This window comes from Hippoglossus hippoglossus, chromosome 9 (assembly GCF_009819705.1).
Source record: "Hippoglossus hippoglossus isolate fHipHip1 chromosome 9, fHipHip1.pri, whole genome shotgun sequence".
NCBI lineage: Eukaryota > Metazoa > Chordata > Actinopteri > Pleuronectiformes > Pleuronectidae > Hippoglossus > Hippoglossus hippoglossus.
Window position 1 is genome coordinate 21,168,503 of NC_047159.1, and position 21,110 is coordinate 21,189,612.

Below are 21,110 nucleotides of genomic sequence, written 5' to 3' on the forward strand. Positions count from 1 at the left end.
CTTTTGCTTGATTTCCCTGGTGTGGGAGGCTGAGCTGTTGAAGCATCCGAGGGAAATAAATCAAAGAAACAATGAAACAATGTGGTAAGACCTCAAAAGGAAGCACTATGTTACTGTTACATCATAGAGTCTGCATGTACAGGCTGTGTTAGCGACGAGATAATTTAACCCAGGCTCTAAATCTGTAGCTGCACGTTATATAAATATCACTTTGGGCTCTAACTGTAGCAGACATTTTGTCAAAAGGAAGTAAAACCACAGCTGTAAAGGTCAAGCTGTTAACTGAGTTTATGCTTCAGATGATTTCCTGATGTTAAGTGGACCTAAACCAAAGCTGCTCTGTGATCCCTTATCTCACAGGAGAAAGTCACTCATAAAATGTAATAAATTATACCAGATGTTTGGAACAACCTTTCCACTTCAATGCAATATTGCTGAAAGGGTTTTACTGTATTGGAAAGGTATTTTATTGTGAAAAACCTTGTTAATAATGCAATCACGAATACAGACGCTGACCATACAAGATCACAAAATGCATGTATTTGTTGACGAATGTGAGTTTCCACCTCCTTCTGCTTTAAGACGAAATGTGGATCAATCTAAATTCTTTCTTCCTCATTAAGCACCCTGTAAATGTTCAAGTTTCAAGTGAGTAATGAATTGGAAAGATAAAAGGGACAGAACCTATTATGGAACAAAATCATTTTCATGGAAATTATTTCAAAATTCTCTCCAAAACTTCTGCTGTCATCGCACAGGAACAACAATGTTACCCAGAAAACTGCTGCAGCATACAAGAGTCTCTCAGGCCACCACCTCCACGGCATGAAGAAAAAAGCTCAGTTCTTTCTCCTCTGAGAGTATTAGTACAACATCAGTATTCAGATGAGTTTTACAGGTGACATGCAGCGCACAAAAGGTGGAGAAACAAAGAAATACTGTTTTTGGAGCCCAGGAGACAGGAGACTACTTTTCTTTACCCCCCAAACTGTGACAAGCGTCTTTGAATGCCTTCATACTTCACTGACTCTATTTTGAGCTGACGTTAATCATTTGAATTTAACAGCCTGGAACTCATTATTTTGACTAGCCAGCTTAAAGCTACTGTAGGATCCTTAAATGCGTATGAGAGTAGATGTAGATGCCATTAGGTGTTGAAAGAAAGAAAGAAAGAAGGAGAATAGAAAGAAAGACAGTCTTCTGTGTGGTGAGCTCATTTTGTCCAATTTAAGACCTCTCTGGCTCGATCATCCTTGAAGAAATCCCTTCCAGTGAATGGTAAACTGGTAAGTACAAAAGCAATAAGCAGCGCAGTAATGAAATATGCTCGAGGAAAGGAGCTGAAAGCATTTACACAACTTCACCAAACATGAGCACAACAGATTTGCTTGTAGTTATTTCAAAATAAATCTTTGCTCAAGGTAATTGTTCAACATTTTGGAAAAGTCGCTTCCTTGCTGAGATTGGATGAAAAGCTCAATACCACTCATATCTGCTAAATAGCTGTTTTCAGACATACACTTCCCTCGGAAATCGAACACGCGACCCAATATTAAAACAAATATCTCAAGATGAAAGAGGTCGTACACATAGAAGATGCAGATGAAGATATGAACTTGGAGAGACAACAAGATTCATGAGATTTTGACAACAAGGCCAGGCACTGGTGCTGTAAACAAAAACGTGATTGTCTGCAGCAAAGTTTTCAGGGATCCACCCTGCCACCCTTCGCCTGAATGCTCCAGACATTTTCCTGTTGTTATAAAGGTGTCTAGGCGGACAATTTCCTGCTGCATTCTTTATTGTCATTATTTGTCCACAACCCAATTTTCTGGACATTTTCTCCAGTTCATGTCTGAAAACGTCTTATGAACTACTCCAGAGTTCTCCAGAGAAGCTGCTCGCATCCACATTCGCTTCCTTATTATGTCTTATCGCTCACAACTCGACCACCAGCTGTAAATTACTGTCAGTAACCTTGTCGTTGGACCAAGCGCAGATTGCTTTTCACCATTGCTCTTCCTCATTTGTAGTATTAACTAGGTCATAAGTGTTTTCATATGTGATAGTATGGATGGGGATTACTACAGGTATGGAGCTAAGATGCCTGTGTGGGCAGAGATCATTTTGGAAGACATTTATTTAAAAAGAAAACCGAGCCTTAGCTTAGCACAAAGACAGGAAACAAGGAGAAAAGCTGCCCCTGCTCTGTACAAAGGTGACAAATCCACCTGTAGAAAAGTCCCCTGTCTGACGATCCAACTACAAATAGACAGATCTAAGTATGTGAACGCGACCAAGATGCACCGAGGATATTTTTTAGATTTAATCACTCAGACTGCAGAAGCTGTATTGGACACTCTTGGTCACATTGTTTTAGTTGTGTGAACGCAAATGCATGACTACCTACTCAGCTGATATCCTCTGACCCGCTGCAGTTTTACAATGAACCCAAAGTATTTTTTACACTTCTCTGTGTTTCCCATGCATTGATTTATTTGTGGTCATGCACTATCATATCAACAATGACCGCCACATATTGATTTTGATAATAAAAAAATAACTTAAATTTGTATAGCTCTTTTCAAGGGACCCAAGGACGATTTTGCATATTTGAGGAAGAAGGACATAATTAAAGTGACAGAGACAAAGACAAGGAAAGATTGTATCAGATCTGGTCATAGCCATTTATAATAAGATGAGTTCTGAGTAGGTTTTTGAATGTCCTGGGGGATGTGCCATCTGAAATACAATAAAGGATTTTCTCCTTTTTTGTATTTTAAAGGGGTCAAATATTATTTCGTTGTACAGCTGCACTGATTTGGTTCCTCAGCTCTGTCTGAGGAAACGTTTGCTGTTTCCAGCTTAATAACAACTAGAATGGTACCAATTTTCTTATCTACCTCTCAGCTAGAAAGCAGATGTTAAGTTATTGCTTCAAATCAAACATTAAATGGAAATAAAGCCAGCAGATAATTAGAAAATATGTTTTGGAAGTATTGATATTAAAACTCTAAGCTGCAAACCGTTATCTACCTTTTAAATCTCTAGCGTAACCTTTGGAAAAGATCAACAGAATGTTTCACATGTGACTTTACAAAAGATCCACAGTTTGAAATGTAAATCCCAAATGTTGTGCCTGCGAGTGAGGGCTGAGCATGTAACCCCACACAGAGAGTGTTGACAGGAGGTGTTTCCAGGTTTGATTTCACTGATTCTGTGTTTTTCATCTGCAGAGTGCCCTGTGGTATCCTATGTAAGCTGCCTTGATTAGATGAAAAAACCCTTTTTCACCTCCTTGAGCAGATAAACTGCGTTTTGGGGATTTTCTCTTTTTATCTTGATTTTACTGGTGGAGTTTGATTCTATTTGTGCATTGTTGTTCTCAGTCAATATTGTGCACTCCCACAATTTTTCATCCAAACAAATACCCTCAATAATGATCTGCAAGATGCCGACCACAGCAGTTCTTTTTCCATCTTAGCTACACAACACCAACAGATTTCAAAACATGGCAAATTGCTTTTCATCAGTCACAATATGACAAATCAAACACTAATTACAATATCTGACAAAATTAGATCAACAAATCATTTGTCGTGTTGGTATTACTGTTTTCGTATACGGGGCCTCGCAGATTTTCCCGTCGGCCTGGAAAACAAATTCATCATGTATGCTAGTCCTGGAAACTAAATATATGGATATAAATTCTGTTGGCAGCGTGCCTCTGTGCCTGCCTGGAGGATACAGAACGCCTGAGTCATGTTCAGAAAAGGAGTTGTGGGAGATCATAAATCCGTATCTGAACAACCTTTGACTAGTCACAAACTTTATACTACACGGGAGATGTGTGAACATGTTAATGGGTGATAATGAGACGTGTCAGTTTACTTCACAACAAGCGGAAGCAAACAGCAAACAGCTGTGGTTTACTGTATATGAAAGACTGTACTAATCGGTGGATTATTGCTTTCAACAGGACTCACACAGGGAAAATCACGCTGTTACGACAGCTGTTACGTGGTAGCACCGGCGCTGCCTAAACCTACCTGGTTTAATACATTGTATCCCCTGGCGCAATTTCTCTCCTCACAGTGAGTAGACTAAAAAGAAAGGAGGCAGAAAGAGGAAGGAAGGAGCAGGGGGAGACGCACCAAGGTGGGGGATATCTTCTTAATAACATATCTGCCTTGACCCATAAAACCAACTGTCCCTCAATAACCTATCTCGATTCTTTCTTCACTTTCACTGCACAAGAGCAATATTTCAAAACTGACACAGACTACATGGCGAGATAAAAGCAGATTACTAATCTGTTTTTGGTTTCAGGAAGTGGAAACTCTTTTTGTCTCGTTGACAAGCGAAGACAGGCATCGTCTACTTTGCACTAAAAGCAGCGGTGGGTCTAGGATTTTTCTATATCAGTTGCTATAAATGGGCCAAGATTTACACAGAGGGGCCAATTATATGTAAGGTTCCTGATCCAGTTAGGTGCACATTTAAGTCATTCCCTGTTTACTGTTAGCTCTATAGCTTAGAGCAAATCCACACATCATTGAATACATTTGAAAACTGTTCCTTGTTCAAGCACATTATCTATTTACTTGCGGCCTGGTCACACATACGCCAATCTTTCAGCTTGGCGAACCTTCCCCCTCTGTTCACTTCCTATCTGTGAGGGCGAGGGGGAGACTAATACATTTGCTTCCTGTGGCGAGGCAAAGTGCAGCATGGCTTCACATGGAGTTCAACTTTGGTGACCTTAGAACCGTAATATTCTCTTAGCATTCTCATATGTGTGACCGGGCCCTTCATTATTAGGGTAAAAAGCTTAGAAAATTGAAATTCTTTACATTGTCATATTTATTGTTAGTATTGGTGGTAAGTGACTCGTTTATTTCCAAAAATTATACTCACAGGACAGGTGCAGTTTTCATATTTCAGCTGGGGCCAGAGCCCCCTGGACCCACCCCTGGACCTGCCCCTGACAAAAAGCGGACTGAAAGAAAAAAAAAGCTAATTTCTACACCTTATGTCTCTGGGACTGACATAGAGCCCTCCCCCTATCCTGAGTTTGAGGTGCGTAACACAGATACAATCGATAGCGCTGTTGAAGCTGGAGTGCCAGGAGACGACAGAAGTGAAGGGAGCCAGAAAACAAGACACATAATGGAAAATGTGTCAGCTTCCCTCAGATGCGGCAGCAAATCCAATGAAGTGTGTAATATCAGGGGGAACAATGCATGGATATGGAGTGATTTCTTCTTCTACACGTGATGCACCTCATCACACACACAATTTGGCATCAATTGTCAGTGATTCCTTTAATTATACAATCATCATCACATAGAATGCCTAGTATCCATAATATGTCTTTACACAAAGAATGCATAATCATAACGAAATAAATAATTAATACAAAAGTTATTTTATGAAAAATCAAGAGCATCGCTTTTCACACATCAAGGCCTTTGCTGGACCTGACAGATTTTTACAGCTTGGCAAATATCAGTCCTGAGATCAGACTCATGAGTTTTAAATATAATAGGTTTGTGTGGCGTGTGAGACCACACTGAATCAAAACGCCTGTTTCTCTGTCAATAACAAATGATCATTTTATAGGGAAGAGAGGAAGGAGAATGAATTCATGCAAACGATCTCAGGACAAGATCCCCTCTCTGTGATGGTTCCCTCGTGTTTTGTGGTAGTGCTTCTTCTAATTGCTGCACTACAGTGGTTTAACAAACAAACAGTATCTGCAACTCCGTAACTCATCTAACCAGAAGTCAGTAAACCAGGAGATCATCAGATGATCCCCATAACACACACATACACTCAAAGATGCACACATAAGTCCTAAATGCTTCACAAGCTACATACTAAAAAAAAAAGAAAGAAAGAAAAACGAGCAAGTAAAAGTGGCTTTGTTTTTTCATGGCAATACAGGTTGACTAAGAATATGGTCATTCTCTCTACAGAGCTGACTCCTACTGTAGCCGAGGTCCAGTTGCTACATGAAATTGCACAGAGCTAACCTGGCTCACCCCGCCACTGTTCCTGTGTCAGTCAGGGTGATAATTAGCTCTCTCCGAATACTTTATATCTCTCCGTTCCAGTCTTCTTCTCTGTGAACATAATTACGTTGTACGATGTATTTCCTTCAGCGCGGCAGAATCTATCATCTCACATTAGAGATAAAACCACTTAATCCAGTGGGAAAAAAACATTAACCTCTGCTTTGCAATTGCTCTTCTAGTCTCCTAAAATGGAGCCGGGAGCTCAGACCTCACATTCTATGGATCCTGATATGGTGCATGTGCAAGGCCTTGTCTCGTTCACCAAGGAGTCCATAGTCTCTGAGTTTGAATGGTAGCTCAGGTAGTACTCTTGCAACTGAGAGTTAAGATCCTGCTCCTGCTTTCGGGCCTTTTTCCTGCGCTTATGGTTGACTGAGTGCTGCTGCAGCTGCCTCATGGTGTTGGGGTAGCGCCTCCATGAGACATAAATAACCAGAAGGATCAATGACACTGACAGGAACAGGGCTACGCTGCCTGCAATGATTTTGTGGAAAGCCATATGTTCAAACTGTAGCTCTGGGATAAATGATGTTGGGGGCTCAGGGGGGATGTTTGATGTAGACCTCGTGGTCGTGGACTCTGTTGTCTTTCTGGCCGTCCAGCTATGAGGGACAGGTGAAGGAGTTAATCTCTGTGCCGGTGACTCAGTACGAGTCAGATCTGTAACACCAGAGGGAGAGGGGTGAGTTGTGGCGTTCACAACCTGGGCAGAAGTCAGGATGATGAGAGCTGTGGTTGTAAACACACCTGAAACGTCCACACATGTCGAGAGGTTTCTCAGTGCATCCACGACTCTTTCTCCCTGCACAGACTTGGGACCGCTGCATATCATGCTGATATCTTTTGAGTCTCTGAAGGTTTTGAGCCATGCCATGAGAGGGCAGATGCCGGGGCTGCAGTCCCAGGAGTTACCAGCCAGGCTGATGGTGGTCAGGGAGGTCCACGCTGCCACAGCTTCCTCGGGCACACTACTCAGCTTGTTTGATTCCAGATTGAGTATTTGTAAGTTTGGCATACACCGGAAAACTGCTGGATCCAAGATTTGGATTTCATTTCCTGACAGGTCCAATTTATGCAATTTATGCCAGGTCCAGGGGACGCCTTGATTGATGGATCGTATACGGTTCCATTGCAAATAAAGAACTTGGAGGTTGGTAAGGCGCGGGAAAATAAAGACATTCATCCTGGAAAATTGGTTGTGCTCCAAATGAAGCTCTTTTAACTTGAACAGACCTAAGAACGTTGTACGGGTGAGGCTTCGCAAACGATTATAACCCAAGTCTAGAAACTCCAGACTGCGACATTCCAGAAATGATCGAATGAGGATCTGTTTCAGTCCATTGGATCGAAGGTGAAGATTCTGTAGCTTACGCAGACCATAAAAATGCCCTGGTTGCAGTAACTGCAGTTGATTGTAGGATAAGTCCAGATTTCGCAGGTTTGGTATGGCGCTGAACGTTTTATTGTGCAGGTGGCTTATTTTGTTGGAGCTGAGGATCAGCTCCTTGAGCCTGCGCACACCATGAAAGGCTAACGCGTCTATTGCATTGATGGAGTTGTGGTCCAAATAAAGCCAAATGAGCTGGTTGAGGTGGGCGAATTGGTACGGCAACAGGACCAGCAGATTGTTGTAACGCAGAGAAAGACCTTGGCAGCCCATGGTGATGTTTTCTGGGATGTCTTGGAAGATGCCAGACTCGCAATAAACAATCTTTCCTTCACAGCGACAACTCGAGGGGCACATCCTCTCCCCCTTGCTGAGCAACAGCAGCACAGCTGCCTGCAGAAGAAGACATGATAACCTCCAGTCCAACATCACCGAACCTGTTGGGGGTATAAATCAGGGCACAGGCAATCAAAGGGATGACACGGCTTTAGAAAATGTGTGCTCAGAGACGTTTAAATAAGTAAAGGTGAGAAATTCATTCTTCAAACAGGAGACAATGTAGTGAGGAGCACCTCGGGGGCTGACGTCTGAGACACCAGATCTGCTTCATGAAGAATTGATGGCAGAGTCTGGCGTTTGCTACTTTTATGGTATGGTGCCAGGCGCAGAGACACATGTGGAGGGAATAGAGCAATGCAAAGTGGTGCTTAAATGAAAAAGATCAGCAGATCATCTTATTGTTCAGATGTTAGACGTTAAGTTGAAGAACTAAGAAATCTGCCAGTGAGAATCTGACTGTAGCTGAAGCCTCAAGAGGCAGAAACTGTCTCTAAATTGGAAAGACCATAATGACTTACCCATCGCTGCTGGGGGAAGGAGTAATCCTCTGCAAGAGATGGATAAAGAGCACATTAAACTGCTCGCAGTTCACGCAGCCTCGGAGCCAATCCGCATCCTGAGCATCACTTAGAAGAGAAAACAAGAAAAAAGGCAAGTTTTTCACCGCAGCGGTCCAAAGCACCCTGCTTTCTCTCTCTATTTCTCTCTCTCTCTCTCTCTCTCTCTCTCTCTCTCTCTCTCTCTCTCTCTCTCTCTCTGTGACGCTCAGAAATAGGACGCGTTCACACTTTGGAGTCGCCGCTATAGTTGAGCCTGCTGTGTGCGCAATAACCGTCTGAGCGCCAACACACTGATGCACAATCCTCCAGTCCACACAGTCTGTATCCCTCTCTCTCTCTCTCTCTCTCTCTCTCCCTCTCTCCCTCTCTTCCTCTATGTATCTCCCACCCCCCTCATCTCTCTGCCTCATACTCCTTTCTTGAGGCATCCAAAACTCTCTCTCTCTGACACACTCACAAACACACACACACACACACACACACACACACACACACACACACACACACACACACACACACACACACACACAAATATAACAAATATAATATTATAAAGATGCCATATACCAACCATGTAAATGCAGCTATTGCTTCATTTATTAATTCGATGTATCATCAGTTTTATTTAATTGCATATGTTTGATGCCGTGTTATATGTGCATCACATCTATATATGACATGCATGGAAAATTGAGTAATATAAATTGTTATATTTACCCGGCTCAGTATGGAGCTTTACGAATTTTTAAATTGTTCAAAGTTGGTATAAAATCTTATGTGTGATGTGCAGTTCGTAAAATTCAATTAGGTTTTTCATATTTCAGTTTATCTGTGTATAATCCAAGCTTGCTGACATGAGGGCTGACCGGTGGTGGCACAGTATAAAGATGGTATTGAACCTAATGGAATAACACACAGTCTACTTATGATGGATATTTCCTTAAACGGGATAAGGAGGTGACATTATCCAAATCCACCATTTATTCGTTAATACTTTCAATCATTCATTCAAAAACCAGCAGGAAGCTGGGTAATCAGGACTTTTGCTCCCTGCCTCGGCAGCTTCTTTAAATGATAATTATGGCAACAGCTTAAGTGCGAGGCTGCGAGGCATCCATCTACACGCTCTGGGGCAAGCAATGGATTGGATGTTTATGCAGATAAACCGTTAACACCTCTGTATCTGGAGATGCTGCTGAAGAGGTGACGACAGAAGGATTACTGGTATTCAAATGAATGGCCCCTGTGAAGTGGGCAGTGGACAGAAGGAGGATGGAGGGAGCATGTTTGAAGCAGGAGAAGAAGGTAAAACCTTTAATTCACTTTGGGAACACAATGTGTGAAAAACAGCACACTTGACAGCGATGCACTGGCGAGACTGAGTTGTACTGTGTGGTAACAGCAACCCCTTGTGCACGCACAGAGGAATGACCTGCTCTGAGAGCTGCTGACACTGATCATGACTCCAGCAAAGATAAGACAGAAATCAGCATCCAGGTCACTGATGAAGTCATATCAAAATGTAATAATGTCGAATCAAACATGATTCCTCTGATGCCTGTGGATAGCTCTAAGATTACATGTACTTATGAAATCCACTCCATGAGCACCACAGCAGGGGTTCATGCGATAGCTGTGAAAATGAGCCGTTCTGTTAGGATAATACCGCTCAGACTTATATATAGTAGCACATTTGTGTCATTGAATGTCAAACAAACTCTGCTCTTCAAAGACTGCGCCGTCTCACATGTGTCTTGGGAGGGATCTCATATTGGAGAAATGTGCACCTGAAGTGTGGGCGAAACGTGCTGCTCAACAATCACGCCATCAGGGGAGGCTGCTTCACAACATTTAGGCAGAGCAGCAGAAAATGAAACCTGCACTCTGTGGAGGGGGATGTGCTGCACTGACAATGATCACAATCATTTCATCAGCTGGATCCTGCATAGGGACTGTGTGTGTGTGTGTGCACCAGCCTCATCTTGAAAGTGACAATTAGCAATGACAATGTAATCAACCTCAGATAGGTGACAGCCACAGTCTTCTAACTGCCAATGAAATATCACATCCCATAAAGAGAGATCAATGTGAGTCCACCTTTACTACAATATGTTAATCTAGATGACAGTACTGAAGGAGATTCTAAGGGTTGCGTTCTGAATCCATATGTATAACTGGTTAGTTAGTTAGTTGTGCACCACACTGTGCTGTATCTGCAGTACTTGTCAATACTGTAAATGTAATATACACACAGATTGGTGGAGAGAGGGACAATTGGATTGATTCCTCCACTCAGCCATCTTTGACTGACCTTTGACCCTTTATCATCCATGTCTGCTAATCCAAGAAGTGCAGGCGTCTCAGAACCACTGTTGTAATAAAACATCAAAAGTACTTTTGATTTTAATCAATCCCCATAATTTCAAGACAACCTTTACATATATATTTGAAATATCTTCTCTGGAAGTTTATTGCTCAATAAAAGTCAGTGGCCTTTGTCTTGAGATGGGGTGGATGACATTACAGTAATCCACAAAAAACTTTTCCATCTTATGTGTATTTTATGTAAGGACTTTAACCTTTGGATTTTTTGTATTGTGCTTCTATAAGACAAGGTACATTGATTTGGCCCGAGTACCCATAGTACCCACTGTCAGACTGCCAGTGTGTGTGTGGTGGGTGTATGTGTGTCACTCATGCAAATACATGTCTCTCATTCGCTCAATCTCGGGGGTTTAATTACATTTTTAATTTTCACATAAAGAGCAAACAGCATAGGAGCAGCCAGCCAGCTTTCTGAATACAGTCACCAATAAAAAGCTAGAGTGTCACAGAAAGTAAACACAAAACAAACTCGAATGGCACTCAGTAGAGTGCATACCTCCACCAAGGCCGATTTTTATCCTGGACCTCCATCAATTATTCAGTGGGAAATTGGTGAATGTTAAAGAAAGTGAAAAAAAAATAATCCTTGATCTGCACCTTCGTCCGAGTCCACTCCAGTAGTGTGGGTTCTTTCTTGGCCAATGTCCCATCCTTGCAGCAAGTAAGGTGGAAATCTGTAATTCAGTAATTTTTGCGTAATCTTTTGCTCACCAAAAAGACAACAAAAGAAAAGGATTGAAACATAGACTTTTTATTTTGTAGTTGCATGTGTTACTGTACTGAAAATTATAACAAGAACATATTGTGATTCCTTATCACAAATAAAAAAAAAACTTAGACTTCCCTCCCATATAAAACCTTTTTATTCTACATCTACTTAATATCAAGCTAATATGCAAACTAAAAAGTTAATATGTAAACTAAAAAGTTTTTATCCAGGAACAAAAACTACCAACATTTTCGAATAATCTTGCAAAACTGATTTTCTCAAGCTGTTTTAGTATAAAGTTGCACCGAATTGGGTTTTACTGTACAGTGTGTTTTTTTTTGGATGTGCACAGACAGTAAATATATGCCCTTGGTGCAGTACATGAAAATGCACTTAACGACAAAGGTTGCACCAAAGATATGACTGACAGGACAGAATCACATCTCAGTGGCTGAATTTGCCCATTTTTCATTTAAGTACAAATAGCAAAGGTACGTGGTTGTACCTTGTCTTTAGTTTCTCCCTGTTGAAAGATTCAGAAACCATTTTGCAGTGGACTATCCTCCTATCGCGACACTTGAGGAAATACACAAATGAACGTTTAAATCTTTGGTGCATGGGCCTGCTGATTTAGCAGGAAGCCATCAATTATTGTCTGGTTGTTTGACTCTGGTTTAAGTGTAGAAACCCATTACCATCATTTCTATAATGCATTACCGACTGATCCTCATAGAATTCCCTGCAGAAGTGTTTATTTTTTATGCATGAGACAATATCTGAAAAGGTAGACTGACATGTGAAGACTGCGTGTCTTGAAAATTCTGTAAAATCTTCCTGCAGAAAAGACTGAAGAGTTCTGGTTTAACCTCTGAAACCTAAGTGTTTTAATGGTTTGTTCATTCAGCTATCTATCATTAATGCCCTGTGTGTTCTATCACCTCTGTGTGTCAGGATATGAATAGGTCTAAAGAGAAAAGATGCATTTAATACATCCTAGGAAAAAAGGTTCCCAGAATAAAACAGAATATGAATCATCAAGATTTCAAGAGTCTCTTCAGTGCTTTGACTTCAGTTCAGCTTTCTGAGCAGAGACGCAGATTTCAGATAATGTAATCAAAGCTAAACCTATATACAGCCCGTTGTACCTCAAAAGACAAATAAAAGTATATGTAGCATTTTCTTTTCTCCTTAAAGTCATAGCAATAGGGGATAAAAAACCAGATGTTCTGGGACCAGTCCTCTGTCTCAGAAATATCTACCTGCTGCTGGGTTGTTATGTGTGTGTAATTTGCAGGGTAATTAAAGTTTAAAAGTCAGGGTCAGAGTAAATACACACTGCTTCAGCACTGTTTAAAGTCTCCCTTTGTCCTAATTGTTTTTGTAGTTAAACGTCCCTGCTCCCTGTTTCAGTGGGATTCATTATACTGCCAAAAAGCAGGTCCTTCCCTTGCTCTATTATTCAGGACTCAGTCAGTCACAGACAGTCATTAAAGTTTCATAGGAAGCAATTTAGTGAGTGACTTATTTGCAAAGTGTGGTGAGTGCTCATAGAGGTACTATACCTCTGTTGTTTATGGTCTGTCTCTCTCTGCTTTTCATGACACGAGTGTGACGACCCTGGGCGATCATCTAATGAGTCAGCACGTCACGAAATCTAAAACATAGGTCATTTCTCTATTTGAAGAAGGTTTTAACAAGCAGTCAAATTATAGCTGTAAGAAAAGAAATATTCAAGTTGGTGGAGTTAAAATAAATTGGCATTCTTTCCATTGCAGAGCGATGACTATACATATGCTGTGGAACTCAATTATTGATCCATTGCAGCTCTGCATTGCTGGCACAAGTCTCTACAGCAAACACCCCAGAAGCTGAATGAAATGTGAAAGTTGGTCTTGTTCGACAACATAAATAAGAAGTGATGCGCAGACCACGGGGAATTTACAGGAACTCAGCATGGGAGGGGAGCACAACAGCAATGTGCAGGGATTTTTAACATTGTATTACAACAGGATAAAAGAAGTTCCCATCCCCCCATATGAATCTGTGGCTATTCAGTTCTATATAAAGATTTAACAATATGCTAATTAAAATGACATGTTTGGGGAGTGGATGATTAGAAAAGAGACCAAGGGGATCCAACTCATGAGAGTTCTCTTGCTCTTACAAATTATAATTAGTTTGCAACCATAAATGTTCAATAGATATGTGCATTTTTATTAAAATGTAATAAATGATTAATGCAAAAGTCCAAACAGTGAAATGGCAAAATGTATCTTACTTAGTTTAGTGCCAGCAATAATAGACTGAGACTTTGTGAGTCGTGGTTAATCTGTATGTAAATGACTTTTTCAATACATATATTCTAAAAATTCAACTTAAAAAAGAGAGCTGGGTCTGCAATATTATCATTTGCCATTTCTTGTATGCGTACGATTTACAGTAATCCAATTATTTTGATGAAAACTGTCCATGTTTTCACTATTCCTTTATGCAGATGTGTGATGATGATTTTAACATGTAATGTATAATGTGGGGGCTTAATGGATGATGATAATATACAGTTCAATAACAATATACTCAATAAATGCAGCTACTCTTGTTTGAGTTGAATTGATTTCCAAGAACAGCCTGAAGTGATTCACATGCTTAATGAAAAACATAGCATCCGTGTTCTCTCGAACGATTTGAATGGCCTGATATGTATGGAAGGTTTAGAGGTAGTATCTGCATTGTACATGACTACACATTGTATATGGTACCATTCAAACTGACAAAGATCCAATTCATTCACACCTCAAGGCTCCTTTCTGAGGCAACTGGTCATTCTAACTTACCCTCAAAAGCTTCTGACAAAATAATACACTTTTTGAGTATGACACAAGTCAAATTTTTTATAATATATATGTATGGGTACTTACTGTATATCTAAAACCTTCGAGATTGGAATGCAAAGGCTCTGTTGCATTGGTGAAAGAATCAATCTTAGTTCTTTTTCGCCACGATTGGTTTGGTAATATCTTCAGACCGTTTGATAGAATATATGATGCACACTGAAGGATATGCTACATTCAAAGCTGCATACAGTGTACTTGGTAATAGCATTTGTCACTCTTCCAGTCACCTTGGTGTGTGTGTTTGTGTGTGTGTGAGAGAGAGATAGGGAGACCAGGTCCCTGCCCTGTCCTTCAACTCCCGTTAGCTGATTGATCTAACAATGAAAATTAAATCAGTGCCTGGCATTAATGTGCTGAATGCATCAGTTTTATTTTTGTTTCCACCGATTTCTTTGTCACAAACTATCTGCAATTTGGGCTCAAATGTTCATTAACATCCATTACCGGTAATTACTCTACTCATTAAGTACAGAAGCAGAGGGACCCATTAGAAGTGATGATTTTGACCCTGACTCAAAGTCCCATTATGAGGCCTTGAGTGCACCCTTTGTTTACACACGGTGCATATCAGTGTCAACATGCAACAATGAGTAGAGAAGAAAAACCTGTCTTAACTTTTTCTGCATGAATTAAAATATAAAAGGGATGCAATAACTGCATGTGAAAAGTACCCGAAATCTATTTCTACTGTTTCTGGTTCATTTTCAAACTGTGTGCTAGTTGTTGATACCACATAAAGCAGAAAAAAAGCAATAATTAGATGGTGAAATAATAGTTTTATTGGAAAAGGCAAACAACTGGATCCTATAAACAGCTGTAGAAGACAAGGTAAGTTGTTTTTCTTGCTTATCGCTGTGCTTTTGGTAACACAAACTACGCTGACCTTTTCAGGCCCGCCTCCAGATCCAGAGTAAGACCCCCGAGGATATTCTGGATTTAGTGGGGGGGAAAAATCATTAGCAGACAGGAGATGACAATTGGTTATAATGCTGATACAGTGACATACACATGCAATGTTATAATATAGCCACTAAGACATTTAACTATATGGACAGATGCAACTCCAAAATATAATAATACAATATATGATGGTCAAGGGAGGAAATTATGGGTCTCTTTAAAGGTGCTATATAAATTCAAGCTATTATTATTATTATTATTATAATAATTATTATTAAGTGTATTTACTTCAGTGATATATTTAAGTAAATTTGTTGGTACCAAGGTGTTTCCATTCAATATGGATGCATTCTGCAGTCTTATATATTCATCTGCAGGTAAATAGTGACAACTCTGAATATTCCAATACTGTATTAAATCTATAGACCATTCACTATTAAAACATTTTTTTATTTTTGACACAGTCATGCCTGCCTGTGATAAAAATGAGTTAATAGAAGTCACTAACATTTCTCAGCTCACTGTAAAAAAATTATTTAGAGGATTTTAATCCTGCAGTGAGCTGGACATGAATGTGAACACAGGCTAAATGAGAGCCTATGGCTGGCAGTGTATCTTCACACATATGTAAATGCAGAGCAAACCCACTTCCCATCCCTGTGCCTGAATTGATATGCAGGCTCTGTACCTGGGGACAATGAAGTCTACTTTAGTGTGGGCTGCGGAGAGTCACTGGTTGACCAGGAGAGGGCATCTCAAGTCCTGAAACGAGCACCAGCGAGCTCAGTCGGATCCTCCACCGACATCATTCCTGTTGCTATACAACTGATTTATTCTTGATGCCACGGTCAACGGGTCTAATCCACAGCAGACTGCGCCTTCTCCTCCCACTATCCACATCTGAATTTGGGATACATCCAACTTGTCGGCTTTGGACCACAGTTTAATCCCTTTCAAAATTCTTCACTTGGTCGGTTTCCAGCCTCTTTTTTTTTCCGCTGCCACTAAACCTAGATTCAACAATTGGCGACACGGGTGTTTAAAATGGGCTCTTTTCTTCCCTCCGCCTTCCAAAAACACGCGCTGAACAATGTCATTCTCAGGAGGATACAAAGCTTGAGCGCATCCGTCCAAGGGCTTTTTGTTCATGTGGCTGTCACAGATATGCCTGAAGCTCGGGCTGTTGTGCGGTAACGTGGGAAACTACAGGCTGAGGTTGATGCTCACCTTCTGGAGCCGCTCTCGTCTCATCCGACAGGTGTGCGGCTGTGCGCAAAGCGGACCTGGCTGCGGCGCAAAGTGCGTACACGCTCTCCACGGCTCACACGGGCGTCCAGGGTGCGTGTCCGGACCCATCCGGACCAACACACGCCGGGTGCGTCTAACATGTGGACGCGGAACGCATGCAACAGAGAGCCCTGAGCATGAGGAGGAGCCGACACCGCGCAAATATGGGTATGTGGACAGTTCCCCTTCGTTTCTGCGCAAAGTCCTCAGTCGTTTGCCAGTTATTATTCACTTAAAGCTAATTTCTTTGCTCTCCTGCGGTTTGTGAATGATGACTGCAGGCTGTGGGATCCGGAGGAGGCTTCCTGCTCAGTAACTGTTTGACTGATTATTCCTGATGCATGAGGTTATCAATCACCTTTTCCCTGTCTCCCAGGAACATGACTTTGACTGTGATAATGGATGTAAATGTGTGTGTGTGTGTGTGTGTGTGTGTGTGTGTGTGTGTGTGTGTGTGTGTGTGTGTGTGTAGGTTTGCCATGAACACAGGCTGCAAACACCCCCCCCCCTCTGTTATCAAGTGCTTCAGATCACAGTGATAATATTTGGTTCCTTAATTCAATTTGATCTCATCCATTTCTCCCTTATTCTAGTCTGTGCTCCACGTTTATGCTCTCAAATGTGCCACTTTTCTGTGTCTGCAGGACTTCCCATGCTTTACAGATGGCTTGTATTCACAGTAGTGGTGCCCACCTGGCTGCTCGCTGCTCCAAGCGCCATCCGTGAGCGTCCCTGCCCCCAGAGCTGTAGATGTGATGGGAAAATAATATACTGCGAATCCAATGCCTTCCGTGACGTGCCAAGCAATGTGTCTGTAGGCACACAGGGTCTGTCCCTGCGCTACAACAGCCTCATGGACCTCAGAGCTCACCAGTTTGCAGGGCTGAGTCAACTGGTTTGGCTCTACCTTGACCATAACTACATCAATGCTGTGGACGGCCAGGCTTTCCACGGGATACGCAGGCTCAAAGAACTGATTCTGAGCTCGAATAAGATCACACAGCTAGAAAACAATACTTTCCATGACGTTCCCAATTTACGCAATCTTGACCTTTCCTACAATAAACTGCAGGTTCTCCAACCCAAGCAGTTCGTGGGTCTACGGAAGCTGCAGAGTTTACATTTGAGGTCAAATTCCTTAAAAACTGTCCCAATGCGAGTTTTCCTTGACTGTCGCAACCTGGAGTTTCTTGATATCGGCTACAACAGGCTACGGAGCCTCACACGTAATGCCTTTGCAGGGCTCCTTAAACTCATCGAGCTTCATTTGGAGCACAACCAGTTCTCAAAGATAAACTTTGCTCATTTCCCTCGCCTGACTAACCTGAGGGCGCTCTATTTACAATGGAACCGTATCAAGCTGCTAACCCAGGGCCTGCCGTGGATGTGGACTTCCTTGCAAAAGCTGGATCTTTCGGGAAATGAACTCCAAATGCTGGAGCCAAGTACATTTCAATGCCTCCCTAATCTTCAGACACTTAATCTGGACTCCAACAAACTCACCAATGTGTCTCAGCAGACGGCGGAGACTTGGATCTCCCTCACTACCATCAGTCTGGCTGGTAATTTGTGGTACTGTAACCCTAACATATGTCCCCTGGTGGCCTGGCTCAAGGCCTTTAAGGGTAACAAGGAGACCACTCTGATTTGTGCCGACCCTAAGGAGGCACAAGGGGAGAAAGTGACTGATGTGGTGGACACCTATAAAATCTGTACAGCGACACCGAGTCCCATCCCCTCGACAACATCGCCCCTCACTTCTGCGTTTCCAGCCGAGTTGCTGCCTCTTTCTACGCTGTCTGTGGTGGACAAGAAGCTGACCTGGAACAGGACAGACTCCCCAGCTCCGTCCGAGGTCTCCCCCACTATCCCCCTGCCAGACACTGAGTACGTGTCCTTCCACAAGATCATAGCTGGTAGCGTGGCTCTCCTCTTATCCGTGGCTATTATTCTGCTGGTGATCTATGTCTCATGGAAGCGCTATCCCAGCAGTATCAAGCAGCTTCAGCAGCGCTCAACTGTTAAAAAGCGCCAGAAAAAGGCTCGGGAGACTGAGCGCTCCCTTAATTCCCCCCTGCAAGAGTACTATGTGGACTACAAACCTTCACACTCAGAGACTATGGATGTGCTGGTTAATGGGACAGGACCTTACACATACACCATCTCAGGCTCCAGGGAATGCGAGGTATGACCGTTGCCCTCCAAAAATCCATTTCCACTGCGAGGCATGAGAGGTAAATTTCCCAACGATCTGTGGAGAAAAGTACTTTTTTCACTTTTCCTCCTCTGCACTTGTCTGTTTTTTGGGATTAGGAGGTAAAGGTCAGTGCATGGTGACTTGCTTCGCAATATGCTGGGTTTGTTCAGTTCCATGTGATTACCCAGCTGTTGTTCTGAATCATGCAGTTTTATTGCTAAAATATGAATCCCATTAGCCGAAACTGCAGTGGCAGCTCCTCTCCCTGCATAACTTACATACAGTAAGATGCATTATACACAAAGTAGGTTCATTTTTCATTCCTGACACGAAAAGAGCTCATTGATGAATCTATGTATTATCGGCCAGCCTGATATTTATTCACAAATGGCTTGCTGTCCTGAACAGAATGATCAAAATGTATTGGATCAAGTCACCGTGCAGGTGGTCCTCTCCTATCCTGTGTGTTTGCTACAGCAGCTGTAAGCGCAAACGCACAAGTCATGTGAGTTTTGATATTTGTTTTGTATTGTGTTAAATATATGAATATTTACAATTGCACCAGTCGATCGTATACCACATTCTGCTTTTTCTGCCTCCAGCAATCATATACTTAAGCTTTTAGTGATTATTTTCATTTACAAAGTTCAAACAGTCACCGCAGGCTTGAGAACGCTCTGAAGGCCTGAAGCCAAATACAAGATAAATTATGCATTTGGGCTCGATTTCCGTCTGGATTTTCTGTGCTACTGCAGCTACAAACAACTTTTGTTTGGAAAGTATAAGAGAAAGAAACTATTCAGTTACACAAGTGAAACTTTAAATTGAAATTCTCACTCTAACACCAGACTCCACATGAGTGACTCTGAGCCACTGTACGTCAGGAGGGATTGAGACACAAAGCCTTGACAGAAAGACTAATCAATTTGCTCATGCTTAATTAGGCTTTTTTTTTATTGCCTGTGTACTCTTTCCTTTAAAAAAAAATCTAATTCCATGCATCTGTCTTCCATTGTCCGGCTGCTTTTTTTTCCATTTGGCAGTATGGTTAAGTGTGATTAACAGGACACGTTGCATTGGGAAAGATGTAGTGTCACTGGAATCGTAGCTGCACCTTTTGTCAGGCTAACCAGACACGCTGTGGAGTGCGGGAGACATCTTTCTCCTCCATTGTATCTGTCAGCGCAGCTCAGAGACAAAGTTTTATCTCGCACTGCCATACAGCTCATTTCCTATATTCCACGTGGACCCTATAAATCATTTTAGAATATGTTCTACGTCAGGGGGCCGAGCTGAAGCACCACTTACATTCTTGTTGTGTCCTTCCCCCTGAAGTCACTGGAGAGTCTTGCACAAATATGTCCCATTGTTTTCAGTAATGTCACATACCGCGAGCTACACAGGTAGCTAAATCAGCTCTTTGTCAGATTATCTGTGGCAGGGCGTTTCTCAAACAAGCTTGAGGTGAGATGGCCAGCTTATCAATCTTGTAACTTTCATGAGAGAATGTGGCGTGGGAGCATTAAATGGCAGACCTAATGGGGCTTCCACTAGCTAGAATAACTAATAGCCCATCAGAGGTAAGGAGCCGAGACTTCCTCTGCTTTGTTATTCCTTGCCCTCTACAGCTCAAGGGAGCCGCCTGAGTTGTTAAAAATGTAATGGGATTTTTTTTTTATTTCAGTGTGTGTTACATTTTGTGCCAAACACCGCAATGCAAAGTACAAATACACAGTAAAACCACTATCAGGTTTTTATGCATGTTTAGGTTTAGAGTGATGCATTTATACTTTCAAACTGTTAGGGTTTGACATTATTTGTTCCGATACAGTGTCGTGTGTGTAAGTCGTGCGACTTGCACCAGAATTCAGCAGAGGTTGCAGGAGAGGAGAACTCCGTGATGTGCAGTGATAGTGTCGAGGGTTATTTGCATCACGATAAAGGACAGTGCAGCACAATCTCTTCTGATATACGAGAGGAGTTTTAGGTTTTATTGAATGGCACGCAGGAGAGAGAGTCGAGAAAGATGAAAGTGAAAGAGATGGAGTGTATGAAAAAAGCAGCTCCGTAGTTCAAACCCCACAGTCAGAGGCATTTTGTGAATTCCTAAACTCGGCGAGCCCCCTGCACATTATTTTTGCTATCCCAGATAGCAGCACTTATGCTATTAGCTGCATTTTCAATTAGGAGAAAGAGCTTTGTAATTTAAGCCCGTTATCATCTGCACATGCCCAGACCTACAGACTTGGAGTTAATTTGTTTCTATAGATTTCCCCCCAGCACCGCTCAGCAGGTTGACTTGGATGCTGCAAACTGAGCTCGCCGAGTGTGAAATTTTGATGAACACTTTGAACTGTGTGGTTTCCACTGTCTTC

The 21,110-nt window shown here is 41.9% G+C and overlaps 2 protein-coding genes across 4 annotated transcripts in view; one reads left to right on the forward strand and one right to left on the reverse strand.

The window, feature by feature from the left end:
- Positions 1-5,305: 5,305 nt before the first annotated feature.
- Positions 5,306-16,603, reverse strand: lrrtm4l2 (leucine rich repeat transmembrane neuronal 4 like 2). 2 transcript variants are annotated; one of them, XM_034595905.1, is made up of 5 exons: positions 16,479-16,603; positions 13,020-13,111; positions 10,675-10,732; positions 8,322-8,429; positions 5,306-7,901 (listed from the first exon to the last, which is right to left on the reverse strand). In XM_034595905.1, the coding sequence occupies exons 4-5, from the start codon at positions 8,374-8,376 to the stop codon at positions 6,280-6,282; spliced, it is 1,677 nt and encodes a 558-aa protein (XP_034451796.1). In that variant the 5' UTR covers positions 8,377-8,429; positions 10,675-10,732; positions 13,020-13,111; positions 16,479-16,603; the 3' UTR covers positions 5,306-6,279. The 2 variants fall into 2 exon arrangements, with proteins under 2 accessions (XP_034451796.1, XP_034451797.1); XM_034595906.1 differs by lacking the exons at positions 8,322-8,429; positions 10,675-10,732; positions 13,020-13,111; positions 16,479-16,603 and adding an exon at positions 8,037-8,089.
- LOC117767942 (leucine-rich repeat transmembrane neuronal protein 4) overlaps positions 16,569-21,110 on the forward strand; it is a 44,684-nt gene continuing 40,142 nt past the window's right edge. Inside the window, exons 1-2 of one of the 2 annotated variants that reach the window (XM_034595903.1) lie at positions 16,569-16,706; positions 17,183-18,723. In XM_034595903.1, the coding sequence (XP_034451794.1) occupies positions 16,655-16,706; positions 17,183-18,723 (1,593 nt within the window). In that variant the 5' untranslated portion in view covers positions 16,569-16,654. Of the gene's footprint in view, positions 16,707-17,182; positions 18,773-21,110 lie in introns of both variants that reach the window. The other variant, XM_034595904.1, reaches the window with a different exon arrangement.